Below are 13,575 nucleotides of genomic sequence, written 5' to 3' on the forward strand. Positions count from 1 at the left end.
TGTTGTTGTTGTTATTTAGCTGTGCCCTGTCCCTAGAGGCGGAGTCTACAGAGACAGGCAGGTTTCCTTGAGCTGCTGTGAGCTCCACCCAGTTCAAGCTTCCCAGCGACTTTGTTTACCTATTTAAGCCTCAGCAGTGGCGGGAGCCCCCACCCAGCCTCGCTGCTGCCTTGCAGTTAGATCGCAGCCTGCTGTGTTACCAATGAGGGAGGCTCCGTGGGCATGGGACCCTCCCGGCCAGGTGTGGGATATAGTCTCCTGGTGTGCCTGTTTGCTTAAAGTGCAGTATTGCGGTGGGAGTTACCCGATTTTCCAGGTGTTGTGTGTCTCAGTTCCCCTGGCTAGGAAAAGGGATTCCCTTCCCCCTTGCGCTTCCCAGGTGAGGCGATGCCTCGCCCTGCTTCAGCTCTGGCTGGTCGGGCTGCAGCAGCTGACCAGCACTGATTGTCCGGCACTCCCTAGTGAGATGACCCCAGTACCTCAGTTGAAAATGCAGAAATCACCGGTCTTCTGTGTCGCTCACGCTGGGAGTTGGAGACTGGAGCTGTTCCTATTTGGCCATCTTGCTCCACCCTCGCAAAAAGATCAGTTTTTAAAACTGCACTCTTGTATGTGAGACAAGAGAGAGGGTGATTAGAGTGAATATGATTATTTCATTTATTTATTTATTTTTGAGTCTCACTCTGTTGTCCAGGCTGGAGTGCAGTGGCACGATCATTTATACTTAATAGAATTTTGTATTGCTTGAATGCTTAATTAGAATATATTATTTTTGTACATACAAATACAAATATAAAAAAGAGGCCAGGTTCAGTGGCTCATGCCTGTAATCACAGCATTTTGGGAAACTGAGGTGGGAGGATCGCTTGAGCTCAGGAGTTCAAGACCACCCTGGGCAACATAGCAAGACCTCATCTCTACTAAAAAAAAAAAAAAAAATACCCCCACAGAAACAAAAATGACCCTTACCCCAATTTTATTGTATTTCTCCCCGTACCCCAATTTTATTGTACTTCTTCATATAGAGTACAACAGAATAGAAAGAACCTCTTTTAGTATAAATACTTATTTTTCGTAAAATGAGAACTTCCATAAAAATGTACTTTTAAAATTTGATTCTTTTTGACTGTAATTTATTCTTTATATCATGCTATTAAATGAAGGTAAGGCTATCAGATACTCCAACTTCTAGGAAAACTACGCAGAAGCAAAACTATCCCGAATGATAATGTGTAGGTTGAGTGCAGACACTGCCGCTCAGGTGTCAGGACTCTGCTGCACCAAGCACTCCGTCTTCCCAGTTGCCCGGAGGCCCCAGTCAGCATGAGGTCACCCCAAATATTGAGCCACCTTTCAATAATCAACTTTACTTCAGAAGAGCAGCTACAGGTGTCACATTTTAGCATACATTTTTCCCCACCTCAGAAGTGGAAGGGAGAAAAGACGGGGAAAAAAAGTCTGGCTTCATAGGGTCACATTGTTGGTCTCAGAGTATATTATGATAGAATAAAGCCCTCAAATAGATAAAAATCCATTCAGGATGTTGGAATACTCTACATGTATATACAAACAAATGACAGAGGAGGACATAAACAAATAAAGAAGAAGTACATTCAGCTCTTGGTGTCTGCAGGGGATTCATTCCAGGACCCCTTCAGATACGAAAATCGATGAATTCCTCAAGTCCCTGATATAAAATGGTGTAGAATTTACATACAACCTACACCCATCCTCTTATATACTTTAAATCATCTTTAGATTACTTATACTACCTAATATAATGTAAGTGCTGTATAAATAGCTATTATACAGTATCGTTTTATGATCTGTGTTATTTTTATTGTTGTGTGGTGTTATTTTGTATTTGTTTTAAAAAATATTTTGGGCTGGGTGTGGTGGCTCATGCCTGTAATCCCAGCATTTTGGGAGACTGAGGCAGGTGGATCACTTGAGGTTAGGAGTTTGAGACCAGCTGGACCAACATGGTGAAACCCTGTATCTGTTATTAATACAAAAATTAGCCAGGTATGGTGGCACAGGCCTGTAATCTCAGCTACTTGGGATTACAAGAGGCAGGAGCATTGCTTGAACCCAGGAGGTGGATGTTGCAGTAAGCTGAGATTGTGCCTCCAGCCTGGGTGACAGAGCGAGACGCTGTCTTAACAAAAAAAAAAAAAAAAAAATTTGGATTGTGGCCAGTTGATTCTGCAGATGGGGAACCCATAGATACGGAAGGCCGACTGTAACCCTGAAAGAAAGGGGAATTGCCCTGGCACACAAGACAGTAACATAGGAAGAAAAGCTGTGGAGTAAGTCTATGATAACAAACCTCACTGCTCCCTCATCAATTTCAGGGAAGTTTGCTGTTAAAGTTGGAGGTTATACAGCAGCTTCCGTTATATTTTGACATGCTCCCAGTACACAGGGCCATCATAACTGGGACTGTAGGAACAGTGGCACCAGGATGTATGGCTGTAGCTTAGGGGATCAATATTTGTTTTCCACAAAGACCTATCATGATCTTCTTCATGTCATTGGTCATCTATCCTGGTATTTTTTATTGATTTGATTTTTAAAGATTTGATTTGCTTGCAAATTTTTAGAAACACTTGTTATACAAAGCAAAGTACATTCGTCCTTAAGACAGAAATAAACGGAACACCTGTGAAGTGAGGGAGTCAGACTATATGATCACTCAGGTCCTTTCTGGGTTTGGTAACCTGTGAAAGAAACCGAAGGGGACTGGGGGGAAAAATGGTAAGATGATAGCAATATCCTGTAGCACCAATAAAATCAGGATTCCCATTCTAAAGTTGTATCTTCTGAAAAGTCAGCTTCAATCCTATGTTATGTCTATTGTGAAACCAAAGTGTTATATATGTGCCCACACTGACTCTCGCCAGCATCTATTCTGGGCATACAACTTCAACTAAGTCTGTTCAAGAGCAGAATAAATGATGTCTTCAGGCCCAGAAAAAATGAAGAAAGGAACCAAAATGTAGCCCTATGGAATGATTCAGACTTCCTTGAAAGAAAATATTTAATTTTAGAAATTCTTATTCAGCATGATTAGTTTTAGTGTTCTTGAAGGAGATAGCTGAGTTTACTATGAAATTCTAGAAATTTACAGTCTTATCTAGCAATATCTTTAAAACTGTCACACTGACTGTTAGGTTCTTAAAAGCAAGCAAGGACGAATGTGAGAGAAGCAGAAATGTTCATAAGATGGTTTTAAGCTAAACTGTTTAAAAACATTTTTTAATTGTGATAAAATATACCTATCATAAAATTTACCATTGTAGGCAATTTCTTTTTTTTAACCAACTTAAGATGGGATCACATCTTAAGCATTCTCAATTTCTAAACTATTTTGTCACCTACCTTGTAAACTGTCGACTCTCTTCATGAACTTCCATTTCTGTGCTTTTAAATTCATTTAGTTCTTTCCTTATTGCTGCCTAAACAGGAAAAAAAAAAAAATAGATAAACAGAATTGTTATTTGGGTCATATATTACCCCCATATATACAGCATCAATGAAGCAGATCTTTCTTTTTTTTTTTTTTTTTAGGAGATAGGCTCTCATTCTGTCACCCAAGCTGGAGTGGAGTAGTGAGATCATGGCTCATTGTAGCCTCAAACTCCTGGGCTTAAGTGATCCTCCCACCTCAGCATTCCGAGTAGCTGGGATTACAGGTCTGTGCCACCATGGTCAGGTAATTTTTAAATTTTTTTTTGTAGAGACGGAGTCTCAAGATATTGCCCAGGCTGATCTCGAACTTCTAGGCTCAAGTGATCCTCTTGCCTCAGTTTCTCAAAGTGCTGAGATTACTGGTATGAGCCACCATACCCAGCTTAGACATTCTTTTAAGGTGTAATAAATGTAATGTCATACTATAGCCAAACTAAAACCAGGATAGACTTCCTTCAAGTGCCCTTGGCAAGGGGGAGTGGGAGTGGGCCTTTGCTAAACTCATCCTCGGAGTCTGGTCTATGAAGCACACGGAACATCCCCCACCTACGATAACCACAAGGAAAGTGCAGGTCATGACATTTTCTGAGAAGCAATACCATTTTCCTATGGAAAGTTCTGCATTGAATATTGCCCACAACATGGCTTTGACTAGCTGCCAGAGAGCTACTGAGAAGGCAGTCACTTATATGTTCTTTAATATTGAAAGTTTATAGAAATAGAACTTATAATTTGAGCATTGTCCTTAAAGCTACCCAAAGAAAATATCAAATAGAATGCATTGCTATTTAAAGAACACATAATCCATGTCACGTAATTTTTGGTATTTGAGGGGATGCTTACGCCATTCAGACTGTAATGTTAACATTAGTTATCTGTTAACAAATAGTGGCAGGATTACAGATGATTTGTGGTTTCAAATTCCTGCTTATTTTCATTTCCTAACTTTTCTACAAAGAATGTTTTACTCATGTTTTTAAAAAGGCGCTAATAAAAACACCCCTGTAACCTCTAGGCAAAATGGACTCTTCAGCCAAAACAAAGAATGATAAGTTATAGGGAGCGACTTCACTGGGAGATAAAAAGTCTTCTTTGTGGTTGGAAAATAATAAATTTTAGAAAAGGGAACAGACAGAAAAAAGCCCTGAGGCCTCTCTCTGGCTCTTTCTCATAACTAACCATCATTCTGCAATACACAAGCCTTTCCCTCAACACTCCTTTCAATGCCATATTTAAGTCCATGTCACAGATTGTCTCTTCTCCCCAAATGTATTCCTCAGCCCCTGTAGTTTCTATGGGGAACCTGTGACTAGGAACTGTGACAATAATGCTTGCTATTGACTTTTGGAAATGAAGAAGCAAGCAGAGAAATATGTGTGAGCCTGAGTCCTCTGTGACACGGCTGTCCAGTTTGTCTCACCAGTCCGAACAACAGTGAGGACACTTTTGCTTACTGCAAAAACTGATGCGTAGAACCAGAAGGAGAAAGAGTGAGGACGCTCTATACCACTCACCAATTAACATCTATCAAACATTCTTCTTTGAAAGGTTTTTTTGTTTTGTTTTGTTTTTGTTTTTTTTTTTGAGATGGAGTTTCGCTCTTGTCGCCCAGGCTGGAGTGCAGTGGCGCGATCTTGGCTCACTGCAGCCTCTGCCTCCCGGGTTCGAGTGATTCTCCTGCCTCAGCCTCCCCAGTAGCTAGGATTACATGCATGTGCCACCATGCCCAGCTAATTTTTGTATTTTTAGTAGAGACAGGGTTTCACCATGTTGGTCAGGTTGGTCTCAAACTCCTGACCTCGTGATCCATCCACCTCGGCCCTCCAAAGTGCTGGGATTACAGGCATGAGCCACTGCGCCCAGCCGAAAGGAGGTATTTTAATTTGAATAGTGCCAGAGAATCCTGTCTTGATGTTCATTTTAAATTTCTTCTCCAAATGTAAGGGTTCAGCAGAGGAAGTGAAAAGTGGTACACTTGGAGTTAGAAGACAGGTATTCTCGTCTTGGCTATGCCCTCATTGGCAGTGTGACCCTTAGTGAGTCACTTCACTCCAAACCTCAGTTTTCTTATCTGGAAAACCAGGAGGAAATTCTTCACAAAATCATGAGCATTAATCAAGAGCATATTTGAAAGTGCTTTGTACACTGTAGAGTCAATAAAATGTCATTATTATGAGCCTCTTGAAAAACAGATTATTCTAGTTTGTGACTGGGATTAACAATTCTTTCATTTTTATTTATGAAGAGTCTACTGGAATTAAAGAAGATAATGCCACCGAAGTTGACTTAACCATGAATAAGATAAAGTCCTTATTTTCAATAGTAGGTTGGCTACTGCTGATCTAGTATGGCAAAAATCAATGAAAGCATTCTGTGAGAATCAAATGAGATATGGAATTTACAAAACATTACTATTATAAATTGTGTGCTATACATCCGTCATATTAACAAAATTTATAATTCACTGGTGACCATATACATACGCATAAAGAGAGACAGTTTACTATTTACAGGCACATCCTACATGCTCATCTGCAATGTGACTTTGCAATTTCCCTATCAAGAGGTGAAGTCTATCTCTCCAGCCTCGACACTGGGTGAGTCCTGTAACCGCTTTCAACAAATGCACACCGTAGAGGTAGAGGTGATACATGCCAGTCTGATGAAGCCCTTCACTGGCCTGGCACCTTTTGCTTCTTGCTACTTGAAAGTCAGCTGCCACGTAAAAAAAAGTGACTACTCTCAGAAAACCATGCTGTGAGAAACCCAAGATACAGGAAAAGGCCCTGGAGGATAAGATACTGGGTAGACAGAGAGAGACAGGACAAGGAGCAAAAGGCACCAATGATTAGTGAAGAAGCTATCTTGGAAGTGAATTCTCTAACCCAGCATTTCACCTGATGCCACAGGGATCCGAAACAAACTGCTGGGCTGAGCCCTTCCCAAATTCCTAACTCACAGAATTGAGAACAAAATAGCTGTTTTAAAAGCCACTAAGTTCTGGGGTGGTTTGTTAAAAAGCAGTTGATAACCTAAGAACTATTCTAAGGCTTTTACCTTACAGCTGATACAATGGAGGCCTAGAGACGTCATGTGACTTGCTAGAGCGCGATGCACGTTAACCCTTTTCCTGTTTGCCCTGAGAATACTTGCCTGGCAGCACTAACGACTGCAGTTGTTTACCTCAGGATAAGTTTGTCATGAAATATCTTGCTTTTATTTTCGCAACGACTTTGGAAACAGAAGACATCATTCTATTTATAGCATTATGGTTTTAGTAGTGGTATTCCCATTTACAAAATACAGTACTTCTCGATTGCTGAAAATGTGAAATCCTAGAAAACGTAGCGTTTCTATGTGTGATGTTAACATCATTCTCAAACAGTTGTTGGCCAAAAAATTGTTCGATGAATCTGATTTTTCCAAAATAGATGATTTTGATGTTGGTTCTACTTAGAAACAACTCCAAGAACAGTTTTTGCAATTTGTTTATTTATTTATTTAAGACAGGGTCTCACTCTGTCATTCAGGTAGGAATGCAGTGGCGTGATCTCAGCTCACTGCAACCTCTGCCTCCTGGGTTCAAACAATCCTCCCACCTCAGCCTCCTGAGTGGCTGGGACTACAGGTGCGCACCATCATGCCTGGTTAATTTTTTTTTTTATCTTCTCTAGAGGTGGATTTCACAATGTTGGCCAGGCTGGTTTCAAACACCCAGGGTCAAGCAATCCACCCACTTCAGCCTCCCAAAGTGCTGGGACTACAGGCGTGAGCCACCGCAATCGGCCCCTAGTTTATTTTCACATGGGAAATCTGTCAGATTTGCTTCAGCCTCAAAGAGCGTGTTTATGTAAAATTAAATGAGCACTGGCAGTGAGGTGCATTTTCTTTCTCTAAACAGGACTAGGGTTAAGTGACAAACATGGGGCTCACACAGAAGCCTTTTAACCTCACATCCTACAGTCTTTCCACTAAAATGAGCTTCTGGGCCCCTGTCATCAGGATAATTGCTTCAGATCTGCATGTTGTGTGTGTGGGCTTACAATTAGAAAAGATGTGTCAGTTATGTGAATGATGTGGCAATGGAAGTGATGTGAAATTATAAGGATGAGTTGTTTGAAAAAAATATACCAGAAAGATGTGACTACAGGCAATTAAAGAGATAAAATGCTTATTTAAAATTCACTGAAGATTGATCATATTTTTATTACAACAGATACTTCTTCTTGGAATAAAGAGTAAGAGTTCCTGAGAAAGTTTAAAGAGGAAAAGGAGTAATTCAGACACTTTAGACAAATACATGTATAATAAACTTAACTCTCTTTTTTGCAATGGAGACCAGGTTTTAGGCCTAATAATTCTTCACATATATGTAAAGAGGAGTGATTTTTTTTTTTTTTTTTTTTAACTCTCTTTTTTGCAATGGAGACCAGGTTTTAGGCCTAATAATTCTTCACATATATGTAAAGAGGAGTGATTTTTTTTTTTTTTTTTTTGAGACAGGGTCTTGTTCTGTCACTCAGGCTGGAGTGCAGGTGGTGTGATCACAGCTCACTGCAGCCTCAAATTCCAAGGCTCAAGACACTCTCCCACCTCAGTCTCCTGAGTAGCTGGGACCACAGCTGTGTGGCCACCACACCTGGCTAATCTAAAAAAAAAAAAAATCTGTAGAGACGAGGATTTGCTGTGTTGCCCAGGCTGGTCTCAAGCAATCCTCCTGCCTTAGCCTACCCAAAGTGTTGGGATTACAGCCATGAGTCACCACACCCAGTCTGGGACTGATTTTGTTGAAAGACATGAGATAGAAAGAGCTGGGCTGAAGTTTTAGGTGATTAGAGCCCCAGTGGTGCTGGGTTGTATCACCAATGGGAAACCATTGAGCCCAAACTAGGTATTTCTAAAGTAGAAACAACAACAACAAAGCTCTATGAGATAGAAACTGAGACCAAATATGTAGTAATTTTGGCATCATGAGAATTATAGAGAGGAAAAAGGAAACAAAAATGTCTGAAGCTAAGTTTAAAATTGGCCAGTGGTGAGTGGTAACAGGTCTGCTTCATCAGTCCCAGTCAGCTCAGGGGTTATGCTGGGAAGAAGCAACAGGTGATTTGTCGAAAATTCAGAACCTGGAGTGGACCTCCAGCAAACTCCAAAAGACTTGAAGCTGAGGGGCCAGTCTGTTAGAAGTAAAATGAGCAAGCAGAAAGGAATAGTATCAACATCAAGAAAAAGGACATCCACACCAAAACCCCATCTGTAGGTCACCAACGTCAAAGACCAAAGGTAGATAAAACCACAAAGATGGGAAGAAACCAGAGCAGAAAGGGCTGAAAATTCCAAAAACCAGAGTGCCTCTTCTCCTCCAAAGGGTCACAACTCCTCGCCAGCAAGGGAACAAAACTAGACAGAGAATGAGTTTGAAAAGTTGACAGAGTAGGCTTCAGAAGGTCGGTAACAACAAACTTCTCCGAGCTAAAGGAGCATGTTTTAACCCATCACGAGGAAGCTAAAGACCTTGAAAAAAGGTTAGATGAATGGCTAACTAGAATAACCAGTGTAGAGAAGAGCTTAAATGACCTGATGGAGCTGAAAACCACAGCACGAGAACTTCATGAAGCATATACAAGCTTCAATAGCCGATTCGATCAAGTGGAAAAAAGGATATCAGTGATTGAAGATCAAATTAGATTCTCTAATAAGATTAGAGAATAAAGAGTGAAAAGAAACGAACACAGCCTCCAATAAATATAAGACTATGTGAAAAGACCTAATCCATGTTTGATTGATGTACCTGAAACTGACGGGGATAATGGAACCAAGTTAGAAAACACTGTTCAGGATATTATCCAGGAGAACTTCCCCAACCTAGCAACACAGGCCAACATTCAAATTCAGGAAATACAGAGAACACCACAAAGATACTCCTCAAGAAAAGCAACCCCAAGACACATAACTGTCAGATTGACCAAGGTTAAAATGAAGGAAACAATGTCAAGGGCAGCCAGAGAGAAAGGTTGGGTTACCCACAAAGGGAAGCCCATCAGACTCATAGCAGATCTCTTGGCAGATACCCTACCAGCCAGAAGAGAGTGGGGGGCCAATATTCAACCATTCTTAAAAGAATTTTCAACCCAAAATTTCATATCCAGCCAAACTAAGCTTCATAAGTGAAGGAGAAAAAGAATCCTTTCCAGACAAGCAAATGCTGAAAGATTTTGTCATCACTAGGCCTTCCTTACAAGAGCTCCTGAAGGAAGCACCAAACATGGAAAGGAACAACCGGTACCAGCCACTGCAAAGACATGCCAAACTGTAAAGGCCTTTGATGCTATAAAGAAAGTGCATCAACTAATGGGCAAAATAACCAGCTAACATAATAATGACAGGATCAAATTCAAACATAACAATATTAACCTTAAATGTAAATGGGCTAAATGCCCCCATTAAAAGGCACAGACTGGCAAACTGGATAAACAGTCTAGACCCATCAGTGTGCTGTATTCAGGAGACCCATCTCACGTGCGAAGACACACATAGGCTCAAAATAAAGGGATGGAGGAAGACCTACCAAGCAAACAGAAAGCAAAAAAAAGCAGGGCTTGCAATCCTGGTCTCTGATAAAACAGACTTTAAACACACAAATATCAAAAGAGACAAAGAAAGCCATTACATAATGGTAAAGGGATCAATTCAACAAAAAGAGTTAACTATTCTAAATATATATGCACTCAATACAGGAGCACCAGATTCATAAAACAAGTTCTTAGACACCTACAAAGAAACTTAGACGCCCACACAATAATAATGGGAGACTTTAACACCCCACTGTCAATACTGGAAAGATCAACAAGACAAAAAATTAACAATGATATCCAAGACTCGAACTCAGCTCTGGACCAAGTGAATGTAACAGACATCTACAGTATTCTCCACCCCAAATCAACAGAATATACATTCTTTTTAGCACCACATTGCACTTATTCTAAAATTGACCACATAATTGGAAGTAAAACACTCCTCAGCAAATGTAAAGGAACAGAAATCAAAACAAACTGTCTCTCAGACCACAGTGCAATCACATTAGAACTCAGGATTAAGAATCTGCCTCAAAACCGCACAACTACATGGAAACTGAACAACCTGCTCCTGAAAGACTACTCGATAAATAACGAAATGAAGGCAGAAATAAAGATGTTCTTTGAAACCGATGAGAACAAAGACACAATGTACCATATCTCTGGGACACAGCTAAAGCATTGTGTAGCGGGAAATTTACAGCATTAAATGCCCACAAGAGAAAGCAAAAGAGATCTAAAATCAACACCCAAACATCACAATTAAAAGAACTAGGGAAGCAAGAGCAAACAAATTCAAAAGCTTGCAGGAGACAAGAAATAACTAAGACCAGAGCAGAACTGAAGGAGATAGAGACATAAAAAAACTCTTCAAAAAAAAATCAATGAATCCAAGAACTGGTTATTTGAAAAGATCAACAAAATAGATAGACTGCTAGCAAGACTAATAAAGAAGAAAAGAATCAAATAGATGCAATAAAAAATGATAAAGGGGACATCACCACTGATCCCACAGAAACACAAATTACCATCAGAGGATACTATAAAAACCTCTAAATCAATAAACTAGAAAATCTAGAAGAAATGGATGAATTCCTGAGCACATACACCCTCCCAAGACTAAACCAGGAAGAAGGTGAATCTATGAATAGACCAATAACAAGTTCTGAAATTGAGGCAATAATTAATAGCCTACCAACCAAAAAAAGTCCAGGACCAGACAGATTCACAGCCGAAATCTACCAGAGGTACAAAGAGGAGCTGGTACCATTCCTTCTGAAACTATTCCAAACAATAGAAAAAGAGGGAATCCTCCCTAACTCATTTTATGAGGCTGGCATCATCCTGATACCAAAGCCTGGCAGAGACACACAAAAAAAGAATTTTAGGCCAGTATCCCTGATGAACATCAATGCAAAAATCCTCAATCAAATACTGGCAAACCGAATCCAGCAGCACATCAAAAAGCTGATCCACCATGATCAAGCTGACTTCACCCCTAGGATGCAAGGCTGGTTCAACATACGCAAATTAATAAATGTAATCCATCACATAAACAGAACCAATGACAAAAACCACATGATTATCTCAATAGATGCAGAAAAGGTCTTTGATAAAATTCAACAGCCCTTCATGCTAAACTAGGCATTGATGGAATGTATCTCAAACTAATAAGGGCTGTTTATGACAAACCCACAGCCAATATCATACTGAATGGACAAAAACTGGAAGCATTCCCTGTGAAAACCGGCACAAGACAAGGATACCCTCTCTCACCACTTCTATTAAACATAGTATTGGAAGTTCTGGCCAGGGCAATCAGTCAAGAGAAAGCAATAAAGGTCAAATTATTAAATTTGACCTTTTTATTTGATAAATTTGATAATTTGATAAATTATTAAATATCAAATTATTAAAGCAACAGAGTCAAATTATCTCTGTTTGCAGATGACATGACTGTATATTTGGAAAACCCCATCGTCTCAGCCCCAAATCTCCTTAAGCTGATAAGCAACTTCAGCAGTCTAAGGATACAAAATCAATGTGCACAAATCACAAGCATTCTTATACACCAATAACAGATAAACAGAGAGCCAAATCATGAGTGAACTCCCATTCACAATTGCTACAAAGAGAATAAAATACGTAGGAATATAACTTACAAGGGATGTGAAAGACCTCTGCAAGGAGAACTACAAACCACTGCTCAAGTCAATCAGAGGACACAACCAAATGGAAAAACATTCAATGCTCATGGATAGGAAGAATCAATATACTGAAAATGGCCTTACTGCCCAAAATAATTTACAGATTCAAAGACATCCCCATCACACAACCACTGACTTTCTTCACAGAATTGGAAAAAGCTACTTTAAACTTCATATGGAACCAAAAAAGAGCTCGCATATCCAAGACACTCCTGGGCAAGAACAACAAAGCTGGAGGCACCTTGCTACCTGACTGCAAACTTTACAAGGCTACAGTAACCAAAACAGCATGGTCCTGGTACCAAAACATATAGATCAATGGAACAGAACAGAGTCCTCAGAAATAACACCACACATCTACCACCATCTGATCTTTGACAAACCTGACACACACAAGCAATAGGGAAGATTCCCTATTTAATAAATGGTGTTGGGAAAACTGGCTGGCCATATGCAGAAAACTGGAACTGGACCCCTTCCTTATACCTTATACAAAAATCAACTCAAGATGGATCAAATACTTAAATATAAGATCTAGGATCACAAAAATCCTAGAAGAAAACCTGGGCAATACCATTCAGGACAGAGGCATGGGCAAAGACTTCATGACTAAAACACCAAAAGCAATGGCAACAAAAGCCAAAATTGACAAATGGGATCTAATTAGATCCAAAACAGTTCCTGCACAGCAAAAGAGTGAACAGAGTGAACAGGCAACCTACGGAATGGGAGAAAATTTTTGCAATCTATCCATCTGACAAAGGGCTAATATCCAGAATCTACAAAGAACTTAAACAAATTTACAAGAAAAAAGCGGACAACCCCATCAAAAAATGGGCTAAGGACATGAACAGAAACTTCTCAAATGAAGACATTTATGCAGCCAACAGACATATGAAAAAATGCTCATCATCACTGGTCATGAGAGAAATGCAAATCAAAACCACAATGAGATACCATCTCATGCCGGTTAGAATGGCAATCATTAAAAAGTCAGGAAACAACAGATGCTGGAGAGGTTGTGGAAAATATGAATGCTTTTACACTGTTGGTGAGAGTGTAAATTAGTTCAACCATTGTGGAAGACAGTATGGCGATTCCTCAAGGATCTAATACTAGAAATACCATTTGACCCAGCAATCCCATTACTGGACATAGACCTAAAGGATTATAAATCATTCTACGATAAAGACACATGCATACGTATGTTTATGGCAGCACTATTCACAATAGCAAAGACATGGAACCAACCCATATGTCTATCAATGATAGACTGGATTAAGAAAATGTGGCACATATACACCATGGAATACTATGCAGCC

At 39.9% G+C, this 13,575-nt stretch overlaps 1 protein-coding gene across 3 annotated transcripts in view; it reads right to left on the reverse strand.

Annotated features, from left to right (window-relative positions):
* Nucleotides 1-13,575, reverse strand: part of PHACTR2 (phosphatase and actin regulator 2) — a 235,422-nt gene that overhangs the window by 25,679 nt on the left and 196,168 nt on the right. For all 3 annotated transcript variants that reach the window (XM_011962034.1, XM_011962033.1, XM_011962032.1), the window contains one exon: nt 3,382-3,458. In XM_011962034.1, coding sequence (XP_011817424.1) covers nt 3,382-3,458 — 77 coding nt within the window. The remainder of the gene's footprint in view (nt 1-3,381; nt 3,459-13,575) is intronic.

Source organism: Colobus angolensis, unplaced genomic scaffold (genome assembly GCF_000951035.1).
Source record: "Colobus angolensis palliatus isolate OR3802 unplaced genomic scaffold, Cang.pa_1.0 Scaffold58, whole genome shotgun sequence".
In the NCBI taxonomy this organism is placed as follows: domain Eukaryota; kingdom Metazoa; phylum Chordata; class Mammalia; order Primates; family Cercopithecidae; genus Colobus; species Colobus angolensis.